A 24152-nucleotide genomic window follows, 5' to 3' on the forward strand; every position below is an offset into this window, starting at 1 on the left:
CGACGTCTCGACTCGCTCGCCCGGTCAGTCAGCCAGACCTGGCTGCGTGGCGACGAGGAACCACGTGTGCATGGTTGGCTCCGCCTAGCCAGCCCTTGGCCGGACCGACAGACGTCCATACATCCCTGATCCTTCCTTGGACCAGCTCACGCCGCCGAGTTCACTCGAGTGCCGGCACGGCATGCCGCGTTGCCCTTGTCGAGCCTCCTAACAGGCCTCGGGTCAAACAGCTTTCCTTTGCGCCAGGCAGCGGTGCGAGGACAGCTGCCATGCCATGCCATGCCATGCAGGAAATTGTCCGACTGACGAACGGCTCGTGTCTCAAAAAGCCTACGGGTACGGCACAAACTACGACTGTGTGTACGCATACATGCAAGTACAAAATACTTCGTACGAGTGTGAGTATACGTCTACTGTATGTAGCAACGATGTCTCGTCCAGCGGCGGCGCCTTGGCCGCCACGAGCGATGTCGGCACGTCCGACCTCGCAGCTCTCGTCGCCGGGACACGTGGAGCGATGGGAATCTCGAGATCCCATGCAAGGTCCCGTGACGCATGCCATCATGTCCCTGCTGGCAGTCCATGTTGGCCACGACGTGGGCGGTGGCAACACGCGCATGATGCGCAAGGCTCTGCGCTGTCAACTCCAGACGCAGAGGCAGCCCGTCGTGGTCACGCATCGTCTTGACACGGCTAAGCCAAGCCCAACTAGGGAACAACACCCTTGGAAGGAGTCGTTTTGCCTCTGCTATCCGATATCTACACCATTCCCCAGGTAACCTCGTCACTAAAACCTGCCAATACATGCGCACCTACGAATACAGCACTTTGCACTTCGTAGTCGCTTCGCCTCGTGTTGACAATGCCCAACTCGTGACTAGCTAGATACGAGGGGATGGGCGCTCTCCTCTCTAATACCGGGTACTTTGCCGTCAAGAAAAGCCGGGGAGAAGAAATGCGATCTGTTGAGGTGTGATTTGTCGGATTGGATCAACCCTAGATTGCCCCTCTCCAAGTTCGGCGCCAGCCCATCAATGACATCGAGTGTGAAGCTGTCAATATCGAATGGATCCTCGCGTATCATGCGTCTGCTCCGCAACGTGTCTACCACGCGACGCTCGTCATCCGTTAGATGTTTGTATATGTCCACGAGGTCACCTTCCGTCATGGTGTTGGCTCTTTCGTCTTCGACGCCGAGGGCTTTGAGTTTGTCGAAGAGGAGGTCCTTTTGCTCCGGTGCAACATATGCAAACGCCCTGAAGCAAAACTCGAGGACCTTGGAGATTTCCGATTTTGATAACTTGCCGGTCGGATCGGAATCGACGGTGCCTTGGATAACTAAGAGCACTGTCTTAGCTAATTTTTTTTTGCTTGCCCTGGGGTGGCTGTGTGGTCTTCGTGACGGCTTTGGGAGGGAAGACCTACTTGGTTGGAGGAGATCAAACGCGCGCTGAAAGCCCTCCTCGTCGATATCCTGGATCACTGGCTCCTCCTGAGAGCGGATCTGCTTCGTAGCGCTGCTCACCGCCAAGAAGAAGCGCGTATAGCTCTCAACCGTCTTCTTGGAGTGCCAAGAGCCCGCAGTCGCCTCGTCGCAGTGTCCCCTGATGGACGCGGAAATCGTAGCCGCCGCAGACAGCCCCCCCGTGATAGCCAAATGGACGCCGGAAGAGAACAGGGGATCGATGAAGCAGCCCGCGTCTCCGCATATACGCGCGTACGGCAGGTGATACGTGGTCGACGTGTACGACCAATCGCACGCAGACTTGACGTCGGAGTCCAGCGTTGCCCCTGAGAGGAGCTCCTTGGTCCGAGGAGCCAGCTCAAGGGAGCTCATGTAGAAGTCGAGGGTAGACTGGGATCCGGGGTTGTTTCTCTTCTTCTCCGATGCTGTGGCCTGATCCTGGACGATACCCACGGAGCGTGTCCCGTCATGGAGTGGCATGAACCAACACCAGCCACTAGCATCTATGTTTGGTTCGCCCTCTCGTCAATAACCAACAAGTACTGTCATAAGCGGAACGTAATTCAGAGTTCATCTTGCTTACCTTGCAACGCCTCAAAGTAGGGTGCGCCCTCCATATGCGTCCCGACCCCGTAAAGACTGTCACTCCTCCAATACGCCCAGCTCGCCATGTTCTTGAAATTCCGGTTAAACTTCCTGCTCTTTAGATATTTGGTGCTCAAGATGCCGTGCCTCCCACTGGCATCAATCAGATACTCAAAGGCAATGGTCCCTGTACCGCCGCCCTCCTTGGACACCCACGTGGCAGAGACGGGTCGGCCAGGCTGTACCACCTTGCTTCCTTCCCACATTTCGTCAGAGGTATGACTCGTCTCAGAAGGGAATGGCTCAACGCGAATCTTGTCGACCTTTATCGCGTCAAAGATGTGAGCGCCGCATGTTCCCGCATGCTTAAAGAGTAGATGATCCGATTCAGATCGGACCAGGTTCCAGGCGTATCCTTCCGGCCCGCCAGCCGCGATGAAGTCAGTGTCTGTGGCATCTGTTAGCCGGTCGAAGCCTTGGAAATCTGACTTGACTTTTTCTTTGTTCAGACAACAACAACGACAACGACAACAACAACAGGTCTATTAATGGAGATAGAGGGAGAAACTTGCAAACGTCAGGGTTGGTCTGGTTCAAGCGGAACACTGCGCCATTCTGGACATGGCATTAGCTCTCTATCCCGCCACGCCAGACGAGACATAGGAGCATCAACCTTTTTGAAAAAACCGTGAGCATTGAACTCGTCGTAAAAGTCTATGAACTGGAAAAAGTTGCGCAAAGAGGGCAACGTGCTTTCCCCGATGTGGTATCTAGAACGGACTCGTGTGAGTCTAGGAGAGAGAGAGAGAGAGAGAGAGAAAGCAGTGTTATGAAAGTGTGTCACGCACCGGGGAAACTTGTCGGCCTCTAGCAGGACCGTGTCTATCCCTTCCCGAGCTAGAGCGGCGGCTGCATATGAGCCCGCCGGGCCGCCTCCGATGACGAGAACAGTGCACTTCTGCGGGACTTGAACAGCCATAGTGTGAGATGAAAGGATGCTTGTGGGTTTGTTTGGAATGTGCTTGACAACTTGACCGAGTTTTAAGAATGATTAGACTGGCTGGGACAGAGACGACAGGACGGCTGAGACGAAGAAAGAAAAGGCATAGTTATCAGAGACCATTGTGCTTTAATCAGTTCCTTTCGGCAACATAAGCCACCCCCAAATATCGTGGGTGCAAGGCAAATTCGGTGTGGCGGCTGGCGCGGGTCATCTATTCCAAAGGTACACTCGCTAGAGCCCCAACCCTGCATGCGCAGAGTCAACTTGCCATCGGATGCGAGTCGGCAGGGTCTTCTGCCCGTGCTGGGTGAGCTTCTCGCAGAGGAATTAAAGTCGACGTCACCGTTGCAACATAACTGGTGCTGGGCAGTTGCACCATGATGAGACGGCAGACATCTGGCGGAACAAAGTTTGCGATGCAAGCTATGAGAAGAGCCGCCAAGATCCAAACACACGCTTGTCTCAATTCCTTGACGGCATTGTATGCCATGCGATCACACCGTGCTAGACGAAAATTAGGTAATGACATTGCACTGCGCTCCTCCATAATGAGATCGGAGCGTATCATTGCAATCTTCATGCCGCTTCATGGGCAGCTAACTCAAGGATCATACATAACTATTGCAGCTCAGCTCGTCAGCCGAAGTGCATGAGACGGCACGCGCCTGTACTTCCTAATAGGGTGTAGCTTCACAGCAATGTGCGTCTGTTCAAGGACCAAGGATGGGAGGAGGGGGAGACTCCAGAAGATGATATAGGTTGCCGCTTTCGGAGACCATTTTCCAAGCCGCCGGCCCGCGTCACTGACTTCACCCTTTCGTCACGGGCCCGAGCTGACCCATAAGATCGGGCGGCAGCAGCTATAGAGATGTTTGGCGGTGTACTTCATTATTGGGTTTAGCACTCCTTGAGGACGCATTTGCAGCGAACCTTCGAATGCTGCAAGACTCCTATCGCAATTGTTTCCCCGCTAACTTATGGGGCGGGTTAGAATTCCACGGCCGGAAGAGCATCAGCGAAGTCTCAACGTCACACATCTACTGCCTACAAGCGGCGGGTGGCACTCGCGCCGTCTACGTGGCGGCTCCCCTAGAGAGGAGGCATTGAGCATCTTAGAGCGCGGCGGATATCGAGGTTGGATCGTGCAGGCAATGACAGTATGCCGCGATAGCTTCAATTGCGCGACTGCAATAGCTGCCATAGCCTATGGTCTGAGATGCTCGCGACACCTGCGATACCTGCGATGCCTGCGATGCCTGCGATGCCCGAGATGCCCGCGATGCCCGTCATGTCCGCGGTGCCTGCGGTGCCTCCGATGTCTGTGATGCCTGCGATGGCGGGATCCAAATTCCGTCTGCCAACTCTCCCCATTCAATAGAAACATCTCCCCATTCGATAGAAATACCTCCCAATTCGATAGAAATACCTCCCCATTCGATGAAACTGTGAGCAGGGCATGCTTGTTGACACATGTTCGAATCTCCGACCCGGCATCATCCCATGCCTCCGTGCGATCGCACTGCCGTTGTTTCGAGGACCACAAAACAGGTTGACTCCGGCATGATCATTGACCAACTCTCGACATTGTATATCCGCGTACTCCCAGATTATGAGATGGGACAGAGGTCCCAGGTGGCGCTTAGTCGTTGACCAGGGCGCCATAATCATGGCGGTCAAGAGTCGGAGTTCTGGCTTCTCTGGGGGCGCCCTCCATCTCAGCTCCACACTTCCATCAAGCACGTCGGCCTTTTGCAAAATTCCATTTGGCGTGAGGATGGTATCGATCAGTTTAGGCGCGACCCAAAGGTCGAAGGTGTTGTCGAGGGATTTGGGATTGAAGTTCTCCGGGACCATCCACGCTATAGTAGACCCCCGAAGTCAGTGGCAGCCGGTATGATGGAGGTGTGCAGACGCGAAACTTTGACTACTCCGGATGTCGAGTTAGACGAGGTCAGGGGTTCAGACGCAGTCCTGAAGAGGCGTAGAAGACGGAGAGGAAGACGAAGAAGAGGGGGGATACAGTCAGACGCACCACCGCGGCAGCCACGTCCACGGCAGTCACGGCCGCGCAGGTGCAGTCACGACTCACGGACGCGAAGGTACAGAGCGACCCGGATCCATTGAAGGTAATCCAGCCTGACCAGAGCTTGCCTGGCGCGCGCCTTCGATGGCCGTATGCTAAATGGGACAAAACTTCTCAAACCTGCCTCGACATTTCCCTTCCAAGACAGCGGCATCCCCATTGTGAGATACAAATTCATATGCAATTGATCCCAAAACCGCCCTGAACTTGCAGGGGAAAGGCTACCATCGGCCCCCCTTTTTTTTCTCGGAAGGTCGCGACAAGACAGGCCACCTGAGCCTGACCAGTTTGCGTAATAAGCCACTGTACCGGTCTCAGCCCAGCGTCCAGTTCTTGACAACTAGCTGAGCAACTGCAGCGACTGGCCTCAGGAATGAGGAGAAGAGAGAAACCTAGGACAGGGGCGCGACGTCCTAATAAGCGGAGCCCACCCACAGGCTCTCGTGGATCCTTGCTGGCGGCGACTGCCGAGACCCGCAGCGCCATAGACGATCCCGCGGCAGCTCCATTGTTGATCGTAAGATACCTATGTTTTGTGCGAGACGTACGGTCTGGAAGACACGTGTTTTCCCCATTTAGCTAACGTGGACTGAACGGTCTTGAAGCGACGGCCGCCAGAAAAGCATGCTATGGCCGCCGTATATATCGAATAGCAATTGCGCTATCGTGGCGTCCCTCTTTTAGCGGCCTTGGGACTCAACATCATGACTAAATAAATAGACGAGAGATGATGTCTAAATAACGGATTTCTTTTTAGCGTAGGATTATTCCGCGATGTGGTCAAGGTTGGCAAAGCTGGCGAGCTTGAGGAGATAGAGGTCAGTCGAACTGAACAAAGTAGGGCAGATGATTTTCAGGCAAGACTCGCGAAATATCAAACCAGGTGCCATGTCTCTTGCAAGAGACATGTTAAATTGGTGCGTCGTCAGGGAGTTCACGGAATTCTGTAGATCAATTCGATTGCTCGAGGGCTTCATAGTCGAGGCTTCTCGATTGCTTCGCGACCTGGGCAGCCACGGCCACGACTGCCTCCACGACGGCGGTAACCCCCCTCTGGACGCCGAGGGTTTGGATACAAACCAAGTAGCGGTCGGACTTCTGCTTCGACAAAAGGCGCGTCTCGATATACCTCAGTGAGGTCCAAGAGCTCATATCCGGCTGGGACTTGCACGCGCGGGGCCATCGTGTCGTAAGCAAATATGCTGCGAATATTCTTTGTGGGCGCGTCATCTGCGCCTTCTGGAGGCATGAATCCTATATTTTCCAGCGTGACTTTGCTGCACAGTTGGGGTCTGATTGGTCCGCCATTCTCGACGACCAGGAACGTGTCCCAGTACCTTTCGTCGCGCGACTCAGATTCTGTGCTCTCATCTTGAATCCGTAACAAGTCTCCGAGAGAAGTACCAAGCAACGTGGCTTTGCGCTCGAAAAGCTGAGCGAATTCTCGGTTCAGGCATGCGTCAGCTTCTACCCACGCGCTTGCCACGGGCGGCGGGTCGATCCTCACGAAAGGACCCGGCGCGTTGCCAACGATGCATGCATGCGCGCAAGACGCTTTCATCGTTGGTCTCCTGCGAGCGAGCTCTTCATATACATGTCCGTCCGCAACGTCAGGATGCCATATCAAGTCCGGGAGATCATCGTCCGCAACGTCGTCGGTCAACCAGCTAAGGTCACCGTTCATGACGAACCGCGCATACGCGTATTTGCGAAAACTCGAATCCAACTCTTCGTAGCACCAGCGCGCGAACAAGCTGTCGTGGTAAATGCCGCGAACGACGCATTGTCGCTCGCCGCTAATCATGGTCGGGCGTCGCAGGCGCACGTAGCGGTCTATGTTGCCCGACCAGGCAGCCAACAGGATCAAAAGGTCCTTGTCGACAGCCGGAAGGTCGCGAGGGAGCGGTTTGTGGAGCAGAGTTAGGGTTTCGTGCGACACTGCTTTCGACTCAAACCTCGTGCCAGTAGTATCGATACCCCAGTCCTCGGTGATGTCGAATCGTGGCGGCCGCAACACGGCACGGCTATCCTGAGGGTCGGGAAATATCTGCTTGCATTCGAGAGCCGAACGCGTACACATGTCCCCGTTAAGGCATGCGTCTGGTACAGGGGGGTCGTGCAGAGCGCGCCGGTAGTCATCCATGACGGCGTACCGGGTCGGCTGGCTCATGATGACATCGAAAATCTCTTTGCCGCCCGTGGTGCCGCCATCGCGCGCTTCTTCGGCAATGGATACTTCGGGTAGAAGGTCAAGCTCTCGATACAGAGACGCATATCCGGCAACGGCGCAAGCGCGTCCGGCTCCATATCGTAATACCGCGGACTCTGGATATCGTTGAAGAAGTTGTCGCAAAGTCTGCTCGTTGGGCACGTCAGGATGCCAAAAGCAGTAAGGCATCTCATCGTCGTTGGCAATATGCGGAATTCTGTTGCTCATAATCGCTCGCGCATTCAAGGCCCTCGTGATGGACGGGATGGTGCATTTGTCCCGCAGCTCGGTCGCATATCCGTCATTGTAGCGAATGCCTCGGATCACGCAGCGTATTGTCAGATCGGAGTCGAGCTCCGCGGGTACAGTTTCACCCCGCAGGGCAGCTCGACTTTTGTCGGACTCATCAGCCATGGCGTGGGTGGTGTCTTTCCGTCGATGGGGAGACATTGGCGGGCAAGTTGCTTTTATGGGCGTACGAAGTATAGCTAGCCAAGATCAGTACTCACGCTTTGCTCGTTCAATTTGTTGAGAGATATGCCTCTCTTCTTAGTCAGCCGACCCACGCGTCGGGCCATATATGCCCCTTTTCCCCTTGCTAGTTATAGCATAGATAGCTTTTTCCACAATACACACACATCTCTTCTCTTCTCAATACAATTTGGGCGGGCCAGGGACTCTGTGGCAAGTGCGCCAGGAGCTCCGCTGCTCCGGCCAATCGTGCGACCTTAGGTGAGCCGGGTGAGCCATGCAAGTGTACGAACATATAGTCGCGCGACCTAGGTGAGCCAGGCATCTCTGCAGCGCAAGAGGAGGGGCGGCTAGCGCAGCATCTAGGATGGTCGCATTTCATTAGTTCTCGTTAGGCGCATGCTCATCACGGGGGAGATGAGCTATAACGCAGCTTAGACCGACTATGCACGGAAGGGGGCGTGCTGTCACCAACTCGAGATGGAACCACAAACGCTTATGTTAAAAAGCCATCTCTTTCTCATAATCTTTGAGGCGAAGTATGCAACGCGGATTGATTCTCCATTCACGGTAAATGAAGGGGAATACGGCTATAAGCCATGCAGAGAGTCAGCCCTTACGCCGTCTCCGTCGACACTTGAATAGACTGAGGGCTAATAGGTTCGTGCCCTTCACCTCGACTACCTCCATGTCTCGATCGTCCGGGCCACGTCGTCTACCTGGTTAAGGCAGTAGCAGCTGCCTGCTAGGCAGCTGCAGCCACTGTAGGCAGGCTGGAAATGCGACACGGTGATCCAAGGGTTCGACGCGTCACGATCTAGGGATCGTTGGGTTCCAAGGATCCCAAGCAGGAGGCACGATCCAACTTCAGTATATAGGTACCCTAAAACTTCCCCTATAGCATAGATACCTAGCCAGCTATCAACATCACTCTCAGTTACGACCTATAGTCTATTACCGAACGTAATACACTTATGCCTTAACGACGCCTCGTTTCATCTGCCAACATGAACCCGACCCGACTTATCCCTTAGGAATAGCCCAGTTGTCACATGTAGTCGGGATAGTCAGGTAGCTTAGTTGCTCCAGTAATAGTGGGAGCCCTCATCGGCAGGCGTAGGAGCGTCAGGGTCAGGACCTGCAGTCTGAGGCTCCCGCTGCGCGAGACAGGCTTGCTTGTCTTTCTGGCGCGAACAATACTCCTCAGTCCCGAGACAATGTTCGTTGGGGGCCCGACATAATCCAGGAGGTTGGAAAGGTAGCTTAGTAGAAGCGTCAGGGTCGGGACCCTGTGTCGGCGACGTAGAATCGTCAGGGTCGGGACCTGCAGTCTGAGGCTCCCGCTGCGCGAGACAGGCTTGCTTGTCTTTCTGGCGCGAACAATACTCCTCAGTCCCGAGACAATGTTCGTTGGGGGCCCGACATAATCCAGGAGGTTGGAAAGGTAGCTTAGTAGAAGCGTCAGGGTCGGGACCCTGTGTCGGCGACGTAGAAGCGTCAGGGTCGGGACCTGCAGTCGGAGGCTCCCGCTGCGCGAGACAGGCTTGCTTGTCTTTCTTGCGCGAACAAAACTGCTCAGTCCCGAGACAACGTTCGCTAAAGGCCCGACAGTCTCCAGGAGGTTGGAAAGGTAGCTTAGCAGGACCTGCAGTCGGAGGCTCCCGCTGCGCGAGACAGGCTTGCTTGTCTTTCTTGCGCGAACAAAACTGCTCAGTTCCGAGACAACGTTCGCTAAAGGCCCGACATTCTCCAGGCGGTTGGAAAGGTAGCTTAGTTGCGCCCGCAATGTCGTCACCCCTATGTTGCAGGGAGGGCGGTGTCTCTCGTGGCATAGCTTGTATACCCGATGCGGCGAGGGCCGCAATGATCCAGAGGGGCCGCATTAGCATAGCTTGATTTAAATTTCGGAAAGAAAAGGGCGAAAGTAAAGTCGTTACTTTAGATAAAGAAAAGGGCCAAAGTAAAGTTGTTGCTTTAGATAAAGAAAAGGGCTGATGTCTTCCTGGAATAAAGCGCTCGGAGAGCCTATTTTATATGTTAAACGATGCTATAATGAGAATCGTGCTTATAATTATAATAGCCGACATAATCTCCACAGATCGGCGAAAACTAGTAATACTTAAGTACATACAGGGTGAACAGAAAATTAATCAGCGCTTAAGGCATTAGGAGGCTAAGTGGCGCCACGTTTGGCATGGTTCTTGGGACATGGGGTGGTTAGCTGATGCCACGTCCCAGGGATAACCTAGGTAGGGAACACTCATAATCGTCAACAATTCTCGCGCATCATTGATAACCACGACTGCATCGGGTAGCCAGGGAACTAAGTGCTACCTAATAGACAATGGCGGCGCTGCCTTGATAACATGGCCAAACTAATCTAAATGTAGCATTGTTACTGCAGAGAAGATTGCTCGGGGTGGGATATTTCAACACCGGACCTAGCTCTATTCTTCGACCGTTAAGTAAAGGCTGGTTATTGTCGCAGCTAAATCTACCCTAGCAGCGAGAATCACCGTGATCGGGCAGTAGACATTGATTACTCTACCCCAAAATCTTAATTGGCAACTTACAACGGTAGGAAGGCATAGTAAAATCCATCACTTAAGCGGAGAGACGCCGCCAGCCTTTAGACTCGTCTATCAGCTACTGCCGAGGCGTAAGCGCCTATAATACGCGCGGGTATATGCCACCCGCGTAACGCTGTAGTGCTGTGCTATTGAAGCTGACGTGTCTATAAGTCGTTTAACTGGGCCCTTTTACCGGCCGCTTCTATTTTTAATGGGCATAGTGTTCTAGAACAGTAAATACAAGCAGTCACGTTACTGTAATTATTACAATGACGCGTGCCTTAATCTATACTATGCACTAATCCTTGCGACATAAGGCCCAAGCGCTAGTTTCGTATCCGAGTCAGGCTAAGCACTCAAACCCCAATCTACATGAGATCATAGGCAGAATCAACTCCTAAACAAGGTAGAGTATCGTTGCTAAAGAGAATTATGAGTTGCGAGGCTATCTGCAAAGGGATGGCTGAGAGGACTGGCTTTGCTCGTGGACAAAACTATCGCACGATTTCATTGCGAAGACATTTTTGTTAGTCGGTGAAACCTTTCTCTCGGGCTTCTCTTTAGCCATCCAACCCTCCCGAAGTTATCACATGAATCGTGGGATTCGCATGTCTACGCAGCAATAGAAAAATGGCATGATCATGAGCTCTCGCCGTCTCCACATATTCCAAAGCTGTGTCTTCCGATCCCTAATATTGTCATGATAGATGCTTCGGCTTTTGTTTCGGCCATATACCCCGGCATGACAAGTGTGTGGCATCATGCGTGGGTCTCTCCTGGCGCCTGGAAAACATGTCCTAAAGATCTTACCGCGGGCGTATGATGAGGATGCAGAGGCGTCCGGGCAGGTCCTAAAGGCAGAGGTGCTATGCCTGGATCCTTTTTGACAGCAACTGCCGACGCCCCACCTGAACCCTACTAGTTGCACCTCAAACAAAATTATTAGTCAATGTAGGATCTTTAGGAGGGAGCCCGTGCTTGGACGATTTTGCACGGCCTTCTATGTTTGCGCTGGCTGTCAAACTGGACCCGTAAATACGGACTCTATTATGTTCGATGTAGATACACGTCGTGCGGATTTGATGAGGGCTGAGGCAACCTGAAAAGTGATTTTTTCATGCTGATAATCTGTGACTGACTCTTATTTCAAGTTTATCTTACGTTCGTAATAATTCGGAACGTCGAGCGAATAAATTTGTCTTACGTTATTAGAAATATGAAAATATGAAAATATGAAATTGCCTCGCCTACTACTGATATTTCATTGGGGTCTTGTATGTCAGTTTTAGGTTTGGTCACTGGGAATTTTATAAATCTAGATATATATCTATTTGTCCGATGTACGATGTAGATATTAGCATAAAAGGCGTCACGGTCTAAACGATTTAGTATAGGAGTAGTTCCTTAAGTATATTAATCGTAATATGATTGCTCCGCCTTTACTATCTCTCGTCGTTATTTTCGTCTATTATAGATAAGTAAGAGAACCTATAACCTATAATTATTTAAACGTCTAGAAGCCTAAAGCTTCAGCCCCTACTGGGGAAGAAGGACGTGCTAGGCTGATGAATCTAATATATAAAGATGACTTTAGAACGACTACGTGTGGGTGATCTAGGTAATGGCTACGTCAGGCGCTAACCGTAATGATTTCTACCGTCCTACCGTCGCTAGCGCGCGTCTTCATTTCAAGATAAAGACATAAAAACAAAGGGGAAAGGAAGGGAGTGAAATTTGCCTAATAGCGCGGGCAGATCCTTTAGAAGAAGGAGCTCTCCGACGTCATCGCGACGAAGGCTTCGAAGCCCCTGCCTACTGCATAGTGAATCGCTTTAGCCGGTGAGAGTGTCATTCTATTCCGACAGTACCGGCAAGAATACGAGTCAGCCGGCCCATATGCAAAGACTGTGAGCTCTTCATCTCGCGTGTTGGAACTGCATTTAGAACTTCTTTGTGGTTGAGCATTGCTGAGGTTACTCTGGTCCATGAAGCCCATCTCGCCCATATGTGGGATTGGGTGGGCGCCAGACAAGTTTGATCACCCAACGAGAGCTGCACAGCTCAACTGCAAATAATGTCGTCTCTTGCTGGTGGCTGCTGCGCCAGGCGTCGTTAAGGCGGTGTCGGCGTGACCGGAAATCGGCCCTCTAAAATCATTAAGTTTATTCGAGCGTCGCCTTAACGAAGCGAGCGATTCCAGACACTGGCTAGCGAAGCCGATGATCAGGACGCCTGGTTGATCTATTAAGAATCGAGTAGAGAGTTGTAGCTGATCTTTAGCCATGAGACTCGGTGGAACTCTATATACTTAACGATCGAAAAGGCACTTAGGAAGCAGGGATATCTCTAGACCTTCTTGATAGAGAACTAGATAGAGGAAGAGGGATTAAAGCGCTGCCTACTGAAGACGTTCTATATCCCGAAGACTGGCGTCTTCTCGTTAAGCTTAGGGAGATCCTCGCCCTATTTTACTTCTAAACGATAAGATATTAAGGCTAGGGGCAGAAAGGAAGCTACGGATTCGTCTGGGAGAAAATGACCGGAATGGAGTATCTTCTCGATTAACTGGAGGACTGGAAAGCTGAAAGCTTACCTTGATGATCTGGCTGGCGGGACGGTCGAGTAATACCGGGCCGTTTAACTCTACTAGGATTCGGGCCGGCTGAAAGGGCCTTTAGCGATATAACCTACCCCGATAAAGGGTGCGGAGGAACTATCGATAGACTACCTTCTACTCTATATAAGAGCCGACTTTATGTCGTGCCGAGCCGACTGACTTGCGTCGCTCCGCGAGGGCTCGAGATATAATATTCGTCTTTCTATACCTAACGCTTAGTAGAAGCTAAATAAGTATTATATTAAGCTAGGTAGTTCGCCGTTGTTTATTGCTATGGTAATTCTTTATTTAGGACGTAGCCTCTGCTAGGCTTAAAGATCGCTAGAGTAGCGGCGAGTAATAGGGCTGGCTTCGTAAAGCGAAGGATGGTCTAGAGACGTTTTGGACGGCCTGGTATCGCGATAATAGCGTAGACCTTAACGTAGAGGGCTTACTGGATTACTTAGCGATCTTATGCCGTATCGACTATTCTACCGGCCCGAGGAGGGAGGAGTCTGCGTATGAGTAGTGGCTTAATAGTAAGACGGAACGACTTGTAGACGAGAGCACGGAGCTCGAGCGATACTTTCGCCTTGAGCTGCCTGTGCTAATAGATGACCTTATTTAATGGTGGATGGACCGTAGATTGTTATTGCTAACGCTAAGTTAACTGGCTCTGGATGTATTCGCTATCCCGGCGATGGCGGCCGATTGCGAGAGAGCCTTTAGTCTTGCTAAGCTTACTTTGACAAGTTAGCGGCTCTCGATGGAGCCATCTACGCTAGAGAAAGTTCAATTGGATTTGACGGGGTGTAGTGACGCTGGGCGGATTCTATTTCAATAAGCGCGGAGCAGTTGGCGAGGAGTAGCGCTGGATGGATCCTTAACCTACCTTGGCCGGGATGCGCTTTTAAGTTTAATCAATCTAGCTAAGGCAATCAAGCCGAGGTCGAGCGATGTGTCAATTATCAAATCGAGACCCCCTAGAATTGACTTGATTGAATTGAGAGCGGCGCTGATGGAATTTCGAGGCCTGGTCCTCGAAGCGTACATCGCTGCATTGATGTAGCTGTGCCGATCTCATGGATTCCGTGACCAAGCAGAGCTGGTGGTCTCGCATTTTCCGATCATTGAAGTGGCTTGACATGGTGCTGGCAGACGGTCTCATTCCATTTCTGGTTGGTCACGACCTGTTATAGGGGACTGGACTGGGGGCTCCTGGAGTTCTGTCTATGAGACCCACTGTTGTTCAAGGCAATAGTGGCCACTAGGACTGAAGATGGCGATACGCTTGTAAATAATTCTGTTGGGTGAATGCCGTAACGTTTAGTAACTTCGCGGAGCTTCCGGGTTTTGCTTGGATTTACTACCTCCCGAATAGTGTCTAGGGCTAGTTAGATAATTGCAGCGGCGAGTAGCGAAAATTCTTATACTTGCCTCTCTTAAATGGCGACTAGTCGCCCCGCCTATGCGTAAGCACTCGTGTAACAGATATCAAAGAACGGTCATAAATACGCCCACCTAACGAAAGCAACGTGGAAAATTGCCAGCCTGAGTCTCTACGACTGGATCCTCCTCATGTCCTGGCTTCAAACTCTGCGATATCCACGGCCGAGGCTTTTGACAGGGAAGGGAACCGTGGAGGCGACATCCCAACAAAGGGGCCGCGAGTCGGGCTCGTGAGCTGCTAGTTTAGTAGCTGTCAGCAATAAAAGTGCGGCATCCAGAATAGTAGCTGCACGTCGCCTTTCTTAATGAAGGATCGCACAAAACGGCTAGAGGGATAGACTGTTGTTCGGCTGATACATGATCGGCGACTGATGCTCTTCTGAGTGGAGGACCTTGGCCGGTTGGCGCAGGCGTTTCATCTACGTCATGCGTGATTCTATTTACCGCCTCGAAGGAAGTAGGGAGAGCCTAGTGCTTCCCGTAGTTAGGTAGTAGGCATGCGACCTTCTCACCACGTCCAGCTCGAGCGCAGCATTGCGCTGTCCGGGATAGTGCACAACACGCCCAGCGTACATCAGGGGTCTCCGTCGGGCACACCAAGAATTCGGTCCAACCTCGCCAGGGCTGTCAAAGGGCCAGATAGCCCAGCTCGCACGCTACTATTGAGCACACTGGCTTGCTTGCATCAAACACACAACGACGCTATCATTGTGGAGCAGAGTGGCCTGCACCAGTCCCTTTATATTGCACAGTGTTGCCGACGCATGCAACCGAGATCGTTACTCTATCTGAAGCGTTGCGGCGGCTAGGATACTTTACATTGTCTCCGTAGTGCCCCTATTAGCGGATGAGGCTGCCGGTGGTATATAAATACCCGGATTCATTCTGCAGACTGCCCTGCGTTGCACTCACCTCACGACACTCGTGACGTACAGAGTGTTCAAGGATTACTAAATAACTCGCACAAACACCAACTACTTGCCTCGATTAAAACATCAATCAATGACCATGAAGTTGTCTAGCATCGTAGCAACCTCCCTCCTCGCCGAATGCGCCCTTGCGCAGTCCGCCAACGACAGCCGCTGGACCAACGAAGCCGTCTTTCAGGATTCCATACTCAACACCACCAACGGGTACCGCGAGGAACACGGCGCCCACGATGTCCACTGGAACGCTACGCTCGCAAGCTTCGCCAAGAGCTATCTAGATCGCAGCAGCTGCAAGTTTGCGCATTCTCACGGGCCCTACGGCGAGAACCTTGCCGCCGGCTACGTGGCGCCGGCAAGCGCTATCCGTGCCTTTGGCGAGGAGCGTAAGAGCTACAACTTTAGCAACCCCAACTGGCAGCCACGGGGCGGTCATTTCACCCAGCTGGTCTGGAAGAAGACCAACGCCATCGGCTGTGCGGCGAAGCACTGCGGGAAGCGGATGCGCTGGTACCTGGTCTGCGAGTACTCGCCCCGAGGCAATGTCATTGGCGCGTTCAAGTCAAATGTCGGTCGCAAAATTCGGTAGCTGCATCTCTTTTTACAGTTGCCTGCCGCAGCACGGGAGTAAGTCGACCTGTTGGGCGTCTCAGTTGTCGAAGAGGGATCGGAGAAGCGACCAAGGCCCAGCCTGTCTAACGGCATTTCTGTATGAGAATGCACTTACACTGGTTCTTATATCAAATCCAATTATACCATGTCCCTGGGGGGCAGTAAGCAGGGTTCTCCATGCAAGATCACAGGTAGTCCTCTTGCGTGGTGGACAAGGGAGGAGCAGCGGCTGCAATACCCACGACTGCATAACATGGCGACTAAATCTACTTTTGATTGCACCCATGACGGACAAGGCCGAACGTGTCTTCTCAGGTGCCCGACGTACTATTTCGTTGGACCGTGTACGTCTCGGGGTGGACACGATTGAGAGGCCAGAGTGTCTTGGGAGTTGGAACAAGAACGACCTTATCCGTGAGGTGCATGTTATTCGCCACGCCTGACCACGTCACCACTATCAGGAGAGAGGGGCGATGGTCAGCTAAGAGCACAACTGCGTCATGTACGGGCGTTTACTGATAAGCTAATCAATCAGTATCAGTAAGGTGAGAGCTAATCAATCAGTTTTCAGTATGGGCCTTATCAATCAGTACGGCTGTTGGGATGCCTGCGTGCTGGACACATTACTGGTGGCACCGCTATTACCGCTGCGATCAGCCATTCGTTTCCGTGTACGCATTCTAATTATGATACGAGGTACTGGTAGATTGTCAGCTAGGCATCCGACGAAGGTAAGAGACATGGAAAAGTTTTCAGTAAAATAGCCGTGCTGAAGGGAAGTTCGCGATCAAGTTGCAGGCTTTCAAGGTGAAGGGAGATGCTAGTGGCTGGGAATGTCATGCCAGCTGGTGGGTGGGCCAGGGCCACCTGCCAGCTGTCAGAACTGAGACACCAGACGGCAGAATTATTTGACCAATAATTGTAAAGGGGCGGGCGGCGGATAGACAGGGCTAGCAAAAGTGGGCAAGTTGGCAAAGGGAGGAGCGCCGCCTCTGCCCCTAGGGGTGGAACTTTGGGGCCATGGATGATGACCATCATGATGATGTACATCCAGAGCGCCATAATAATAAGGACCAAGCCGTGCTGGACTTGGCAGCATCATCTGCCTCATGCATGCAAATTCAGCTATTCAGCTATAATCCGTATCTTATAGCAGCGGCGGCATAGAAGGCGCTGTCAGCTGCCGGACGGAATCATGCTCGTGTCCAAGGTGCGAGAGAGAGACCTGGTGGGCAACCGGGTCCCAGAGATTACCTCCTCGCGTCCCTCCTCTTCCCATGGTGAAAAGTAAACAAACCACCGTCCAGCATTTCATCGGCTCCAAGGCGCTCCAATTCGCGCTCGGTGCCGTCGTGAACCGCTTCCACAGCGCGTGCGCCTTGTCGTGCTGGTGCCGCTGCTCGGCCTTGAACGACATGTTGTCCACGTCCCATGAGATGGCCGTGCTCGGCAGCACGATCGACCGTTCTTATACCGGCCGAAACTAGTAGAAATCACCGCAGAACAGCACGATCGGGATCCCTCCAAAGTCCCGCTGCGACCCGCGAAGCCGGCAGAGTTGCACGTTGACCGCGTGCAGTGTCCGTGCCCCGAGCATGCTCACCTCGTCGATGACGAGGACATCCTTGTCCTGCCAGTCCATTCGGGGCCTCACCGGATGACTGATTGTTGCACCGTTGAACATGAGTGAGTCGCTCCACCACAGGGGCCGCATATAACACGCATTTTAATCATCATGCTGCAACCCAATGCTACATTTAATAACCAAACCCCCATATACTGTACACTGCTGTGACTTCCTAAACGCAACGCTGTCCATCGCCCCCACTTGTTCCTCTCTCCATGTTAGAATTAGAAACCCGTCGGAATTCCATGTTGCTACCAAGTACGTGACGGCGGCAATAGGAACCAGGTCGTCCACAAACGCCGACAGATATAAAGCCCTAGAACCCAAAGCGCATAGTAAGAATTTTCCAGAAAGCCGTGCATCTCTTACACGGTTGTCGTTGGTTCACTAATTCCAATGACAGACCTAGTAGCCTACTATAGTATAAACCTCATACGTTGTATGACCTGCCCCAATCGATTGGCGCCAGCTCACTGTTTCACGTGGTATAACGCCTCGTTTCATACAAGATACCGCCGAATTTACCTGCTAAGACCTTCGTACGGCACATACTCTGTGTGACGTGCGTCATCGCCCAAGTAGTGTCGTCGGACTGCCCGGCTGCCTGCACTACCCACGTGCCGCGCCCCGATCTCAGCCCATGTAAGAGCCTTCATGGCCAGTGAGGATGCATTGGTGCTTCCCCCCCGCCCCCGGCAAGAAGACAGCCGAACTCTTTCGGGCGGCAAAGAAAACTAGCTGATTGCGTAATCGGACTCATACCCATATGTGTTGTTTGTTATATTGTTGGCGTTTTCATCTGTATGAAAATCTGACTGTCTTGAGGTCAACCAACCGACTGGTTAGGACCAGGGCAGCTGGCGCGTGACGGTGGCAGTGTAGCAAGAATGCCGTCGGGTCCTCCAAGCACCACGTCCACAGACATCGTTGATATGACATAACAGACATGACGCGTACAACGAGGACTTGATCCGGATAGGACAACCACATCCCCCCTTATCTAGCAAACATGTTTCGGTCTCGATTGCAAAAGAAGCACGGGCCTCGGCAGCAGTCGGCCGTCACAGTATTCATTATGAAATAGTCACATGAGCAAGGACGGACCAGGCGTCAAGGGCAGGCAGCCCCCGAGCGAAAAGGCGTCTGCGCTTTTCGGGAGACTCTGGCTTAGTGACAATCCAAGTACAAAAGCCAGGCCGTTCCCCCCGGGGAGGGAGACTCGAGAAGTGACTGACTCTACATGCAGTCAACACCCCGTTCTACTACAGTTGACATTGCGTGCGCCCCATGAAAACACCAAGAATCGGTATTCGCGACCACCCTGCAGCTGTTCTCATAGCCACGCCACCCCTCATTCCTCATTGCCCGCCATGAGGTCGCTGCAGTTCATTGCTCTTTGCATCGGTGTCTCGCACGTGAGCCAGGCCTTGGCCACGACCCCGACCCGGGCCTTCCCCTCGAGCCGGCCCTTACCCTCTTCCTTCAATATGCATCGACGATATGGTGTACGTTGCCAAACTCCAGGAAACCTGTCCCCCATCCATATACCCCCCCTATCCCGAACCAATGCTATCCTTCTCCATCAATGTCCAGCTGAGCCTGGTTGAGATTCGCAATTGGACCCGACCACCTCCCCGGACGCAGAAAGCAACACACATTGCATGTACTAACCAGAACCTCTACCGATTTGGGAGCGACGCAGAGATGCGGCTTAGATGACGAAACCGGCGTCTGTAATATCAGCAACAATTTTGGTTTCCCGACCAAATATTACACCGCGATCTGCAGCAAGGGACTCCCGGTGAGTCCCATCAGCCTTTCCAAGTGTGGCGCCGGATCAACGCCTGCCGGCGCTAGAACACCTGCACGCGCACGGGGAGATTTGCCCAAAAGAAAAAAAGAGAAGAAGAAAAAGAAGAAGGAGGAGAGAAAGAAGACGAAAAAGAAGAAAAGGAAGAAGAAAGCTAATCGATAGAATTTCAGTGCCGCCACGAAGGCGATATATGTCATCTAGGACACGACGAGACTGAAGCCGATTGCCAACGTTCTTCCAGCAAACCTAGGCGAGGGGCAAAATGAAAGGCAGAGCAGTTGCGCACACGACGTGATGCTGCAGGACCGATCGCGTCATCATCAGCGCTACAGGAAATTACAGGGGCATTAGGAAGGATAGTCAATTGTCATTGCTCCCTCGCTGCGCGCGCCCTGCTAGTGTGTCTCCTCGCTCGGTAACTCAGTTCACAAACGCGCTCTTCGAGGTGCATGAACGCCAACGTCCAGGCATGTTGGACACAGTCTACATGTTGTCCAGGCGCTCCTTGGCGCTCTCCTTGGCCTCCTCCGACACGTTCGGGTTCTTTAGCGTGCTGCAGCGAACGTCGACCGTCAGCACCACTCACTTCACTTCAAGCGGAGTACATAGGATGGGAAGGGGGGGGGCGAGTTTCGCTCACGCCTTGAGTCCGCCAGCGACGTTGCCAGGGTTCTTATCCTCGTTGTCGCCGGATTTAGGGACTACAAGTTCCCACGCGTGTCAGCACAATGGTCGTATCTAGAAGCGCGCACGAGCGTCTTCGCCAATATCGTGTGATGGGGACTGGCGATGACTTACCGTCTCCGCCGTTAAACTCGTTGTCGAGGACCTGGCGCGAGTGCTGCTTGGCCTCGTCCGAAGCGTTGGGGTTGTTGAGCGTGGCCTTGTGGCCGCCGGCGATTTGAGCTTCGGTAGGCATGTTTGATGGTTGGGTTTCGTTTTGTGAAACTTGGAAACTCGAGTGTTGTCGGGTGAGGAGGTTGTATGGGTTGCTTGACTGATGCTGTCCAAAAAGACATCTTCCATCGCGGATCTCACATCAACTTATATACTTGCTCCCGAGTGCAGTCCTCAAGACAATGAAAGCCCGTGACGTATGCATTGCACGTTGCCATCGTCGTTGTCCTCCTCGATCCGATGATTCATGACCGCCCGTGGTGTTTCAACTCCCCCCCCCCCCCTTTCACGCCGCGCGTCAACAATCACCACCACGCATGCATACATGCCTGCAACGGCGATGAATGACGCATAGTCGTTTCCACTCCCAGCCCAGTGACCATTGTCGCGAACCAAGAATCGATAAAAAGAAGAGAACAAAAACCAACCCATCGAAGCTCATACGCGCTTACACTCCCCCAACCCCTGTCCCCCTTGGCCCACTGGCTCCACACTAGCCGGAGCACATCGTCCGCAGGCAACGCCGCCGCTGCTGCTGCTCCTTTGCGTCTCTACCCTCATACGCCCGCTTACCCACGCACGCAACAACGGAATGAAGAGTGCAATGTACCCAGAGCGCGGCTGGCTCTTGAAAGCGGGGACGGACGGGAACTTGGTTGATCGCCAAGATCCGATGGGGTCCCATTTACTTGATCTCAAGGCAAAGTCCTCGGCTGGGAAATTGTTTGGACGCGCAAGGATGTGCGTGTGCGTGTGTAACGACGAGCGATCGGATGCCTGGAGGCGGTCAGAGATCATGACGTGCAGTCACAGTCATCGTGGCCGTGAATCCTGCGGTGTGAAAGTGTGGCACGGGATTCACGATGCGCAGACGTTGGTACACAAGGACAGCAAGGGGCGCTGGTGCCGATCAGAGCCAGAATCCATCACTAAAAACAGTGGTTGCTTGAGTAGGCAACGTCTGGATTTTTTTCCATGCAAATACTGATACAAACATGCTTTGCACGCCGACCGCGACGAGGTCGCCTCCCAAGGAGACACATGTGCCCCTATCCGCACATTTATACATGAACCTTGCGCGTGATGATATGAACATTGTGCGCATCAAACATAAATCATCGGGGTACCTTTGCCCCATGCCATTCATTGCAACTCATTCAGGCCCTAGCACTCCCTGCCGAACCGCACATCAAATTCCTTCAGCACGCTCATGATGCTCGCTGCTTCCACCTCGATCGCCTGTCGACCGCGCTGAGTCCCGGGTCGACTGGGCGTGGGCGTGGAGGCCTTGAGCTTCGGCAGCCACGAGCTAATGTCGTCGGCGGCACGTTCAAAGTTCCGATGGCTAGAAAGAGTTTGATACGCCTCGGCGCAGCTAAGGCCCAGGCTGGGCAAGCTAGGAAGAGTGATCTTCTGGCTTTCTGGAGCAGATGACTTGCAGCAGCCGCCTACGGCCCCCTTGCCGCCGCAGCAGCCGCCTCTGGATGAGCCCGACTCGGATTCAAACTTGGCGGCCATGAGGCGGCAGAAGAGACCAGACTTGGGGTCGGCCTGGCACTGGGCACAGGTGCCGGGGCCGTTGGCGCCGCAGCCCTTGGTATTGTTCTTTGTGGGCTTCTTGTGCGGCTTCTGCGTCCTGCGAGGAAGCTTAACGGCGCCATCTGCAGTCATCTCCATCACCAGAGGCGACGGAATGATGTCCGGTTCGCTCGGCGGCGGTGTTTGTGTTTGCTGGGAGATGGGAGGCAGGACCTCAGCAGTTGGCGTCATGGCCGGGGTAACCATCGCGGCCGCCTCCTCGGCGCACATGCAGTAGGTGCCTTCTTTGCAGAAGCCGCAGCTGTCCTTGAACGGCATTGAATCTGTAGAAAGCTGGCTCTCCGAGTGTAACTCGTACGGAGAGTGCTGTGGAACGCTTACGACCGATGGGCGAGAGAACATGGCGGTGAAGTCCGTCTCAGTCTCCAGCACACCGCGTCCGTCAGACCGCTGGCGTTTTTCATCCGAGGAGGGGTTTGAAGGGGATACGGGCCGCTTCAGGGACTGGCCTTGATTGACTGAGGCGGCGATGTCGTCGAGGCACTGGCAATGAGAGCCGAAACCACACTTGCCACACCCGCTGGCGGCAGAGGCCAGGACCTCCTCGGCACAGGCGCAAGGCCCTGAGGGCGAGCAGTTGCCACATGTGAGCGTTGCGTCCGCCTCGCTGGTACTCGTGCCCACAGTCTCGGGAGGAGTAATGATGTGGGAGATGGAAAGATTCCTCCCCCCGTGGTGCATCTGATGGGAATCAGAGGCACTGTGCCTCTGATGGGGGAGGGTCGGACTGGGCTGCTGGCTGCGGCTGTGACGATGCGATGCACTCATGCTTTGGGGTCGAAAAAAGTCGTCGGCGTGACGGTGTTTGAGCGTCTCGGCCTGCGTCTCGGCCCGGATACGTTCTTGACGCTCGCGGTCGAGCATGTTCTCCAATAGCATGCAGCGGGAGCGGAAAGATTGAAGATCCAGCTCGAGGCCGTGGATCTTCTCCTTGAGATCGGCCTCGACTTTTTCATGTGCCTCACGCTGTTCGTCCAGCTGGATCTCAAGCTCACCGACTCTTGCAGCACGGCGCTCACGAAAGGCTCGCTGGGCAGCCCGGTTCTGAGCCTTGCGCTTTGTCGGCGGCGTGTCCGTCGCCGGCTTACGGCCGGGCTTGGGCCTCGGTGGGATGACCCATTCCTTCGATGTCATGGACGTCTTCGGGGCGGGCGCCTCGGGAGCAGGACTGGGACTAATGACAGCAGCCATGGCCATTTTGTCGACGGGAGGGACAGAGAGTCGCGGCAGAGGCGCCGGAGCAACGGCTGCCGCGGCCTTTGCCGACACGGCTGGTTTCGGCTGTCTTGTCGGAAGAGGGGCTCGAGCCTGCGGTGCAGTCCCGGACGGAACCGCGGCGGCAGGAGCAGCGGACGACGGAGCTGGGGCCTTGCCGCCCTTGGCCGACGAGGCACGAGAGGCGATGCGCGGGCGAGCGGTTTCGCCGGGCTTGTTGATGTCGGGCTGACCGACAGGAGATGGTGCAAGAGCGGTGGAGGAGGAAGAAGCGTTCATGGCGGTGGTGGTGGTGGAAGCGGCAGCGCTGGTGGTGTGGGTTTGGCTATTGGTGGGCTGAGGAGGGGGGGCGGATCCGCCTCGTGATTCGTCACCTCGGAGCTCCGAGTCGGGTCTGCCGCATGTGCCTCGGGGTAACAGCAGCGACCAGCCAGATTGTCGACGAATTCAATTCGTGTCTTGTCCAAGGTTGTTTGGATTGGCCCAGCTATGTAGGCGAGTGAAAATGAGATTGCGCGATTGCCAATTGCTCTGGGTTGGTTGGCGATGTTAGGGGGCGGCGCGGCGGCTTATCAGATGGTGCCGGGGCGGGGGGAGGGGGAGTAAGCGGTGCGTGCCCGGCTTGCTCGCTGCGGAAGGAGGGGAAACGGCCAGTGATTGCGATCCCTAGGGTGCTCAGTCTGCGACGCGCACAGTCTCTGATGCGGCCAGGGTTGGTTGTAGATAAATTGCCCTGCGTTCTGCAGATGGGTATGAGCTCAGCGTAAGGGTACCGTGCCGCGCTGTGCTGTGCCGCGATGCAGTCGATGAAGAAACCCGAGAGAGCAAGAAAAAGAGTCCTCGTAATGGCGGAACCGGAGACGAGACGCGGGGTTTGAGAGAATTTGCAAAAAAGTGCGGCAGCCGCCCTTTTGTGCCGAAGACCGTGTGGTCCGATTTCAGGAGGAGGGCAAGAGAAGGTGGGCCCTGATCGATTGATAAGATTTGATTGATAAAATCTTTTGCGCTAACTGGCCTAGCAGTCTCCAGCAC

The 24152-nt window shown here is 53.7% G+C and overlaps 5 protein-coding genes across 5 annotated transcripts; 1 reads left to right on the forward strand and 4 right to left on the reverse strand.

The window, feature by feature from the left end:
- Nucleotides 1-877: 877 nt before the first annotated feature.
- On the reverse strand, nucleotides 878-3029 carry hal2 (Tryptophan halogenase; the record flags this gene model as incomplete). Its single annotated transcript, XM_047986015.1, has 5 exons — nucleotides 878-1338; nucleotides 1426-1968; nucleotides 2049-2498; nucleotides 2738-2820; nucleotides 2899-3029. 5 exons carry the CDS (start codon nucleotides 3027-3029, stop codon nucleotides 878-880), a joined length of 1668 nt encoding a protein of 555 aa, XP_047841995.1.
- A 2174-nt stretch (nucleotides 3030-5203) lies between these two features.
- Nucleotides 5204-7863, reverse strand: JDV02_004779 (uncharacterized protein). Its single transcript, XM_047986016.1, has 2 exons — nucleotides 5503-7863; nucleotides 5204-5439 (listed from the first exon to the last, which is right to left on the reverse strand). Exon 1 carries the CDS (start codon nucleotides 7793-7795, stop codon nucleotides 6110-6112), a length of 1686 nt encoding a protein of 561 aa, XP_047841996.1. The 5' UTR covers nucleotides 7796-7863; the 3' UTR covers nucleotides 5204-5439; nucleotides 5503-6109.
- Nucleotides 7864-15433: 7570 nt separating this feature from the next.
- Nucleotides 15434-15946, forward strand: JDV02_004780 (uncharacterized protein; the record flags this gene model as incomplete). The annotated part of the gene is made up of 1 exon (XM_047986017.1): nucleotides 15434-15946. The coding sequence occupies one exon, from the start codon at nucleotides 15434-15436 to the stop codon at nucleotides 15944-15946; it is 513 nt and encodes a 170-aa protein (XP_047841997.1).
- A 3870-nt stretch (nucleotides 15947-19816) lies between these two features.
- Nucleotides 19817-20328, reverse strand: JDV02_004781 (uncharacterized protein; the record flags this gene model as incomplete). Its single annotated transcript, XM_047986018.1, has 3 exons — nucleotides 19817-19962; nucleotides 20050-20110; nucleotides 20208-20328. The coding sequence occupies 3 exons, from the start codon at nucleotides 20326-20328 to the stop codon at nucleotides 19893-19895; spliced, it is 252 nt and encodes an 83-aa protein (XP_047841998.1). The 3' UTR covers nucleotides 19817-19892.
- An 863-nt stretch (nucleotides 20329-21191) lies between these two features.
- On the reverse strand, nucleotides 21192-23982 carry JDV02_004782 (uncharacterized protein). The gene has a single exon (XM_047986019.1). The coding sequence runs from the start codon at nucleotides 23397-23399 to the stop codon at nucleotides 21471-21473; it is 1929 nt and encodes a 642-aa protein (XP_047841999.1). The 5' UTR covers nucleotides 23400-23982; the 3' UTR covers nucleotides 21192-21470.
- Between the last annotated feature and the right edge of the window lie 170 nt (nucleotides 23983-24152).

The sequence above is a fragment of the Purpureocillium takamizusanense genome, chromosome 4, assembly GCF_022605165.1.
Source record: "Purpureocillium takamizusanense chromosome 4, complete sequence".
Lineage (NCBI taxonomy): Eukaryota > Fungi > Ascomycota > Sordariomycetes > Hypocreales > Ophiocordycipitaceae > Purpureocillium > Purpureocillium takamizusanense.

What these genes read in the sequence shown, in the direction of transcription:
- JDV02_004779 (XM_047986016.1), bottom strand. Translation starts at nt 7,795, where the DNA reads ATGTCTCCCCATCGACGGAAAGACACCACCCACGCCATGGCTGATGAG.
- JDV02_004782 (XM_047986019.1), bottom strand. Translation starts at nt 23,399, where the DNA reads ATGAACGCTTCTTCCTCCTCCACCGCTCTTGCACCATCTCCTGTCGGT.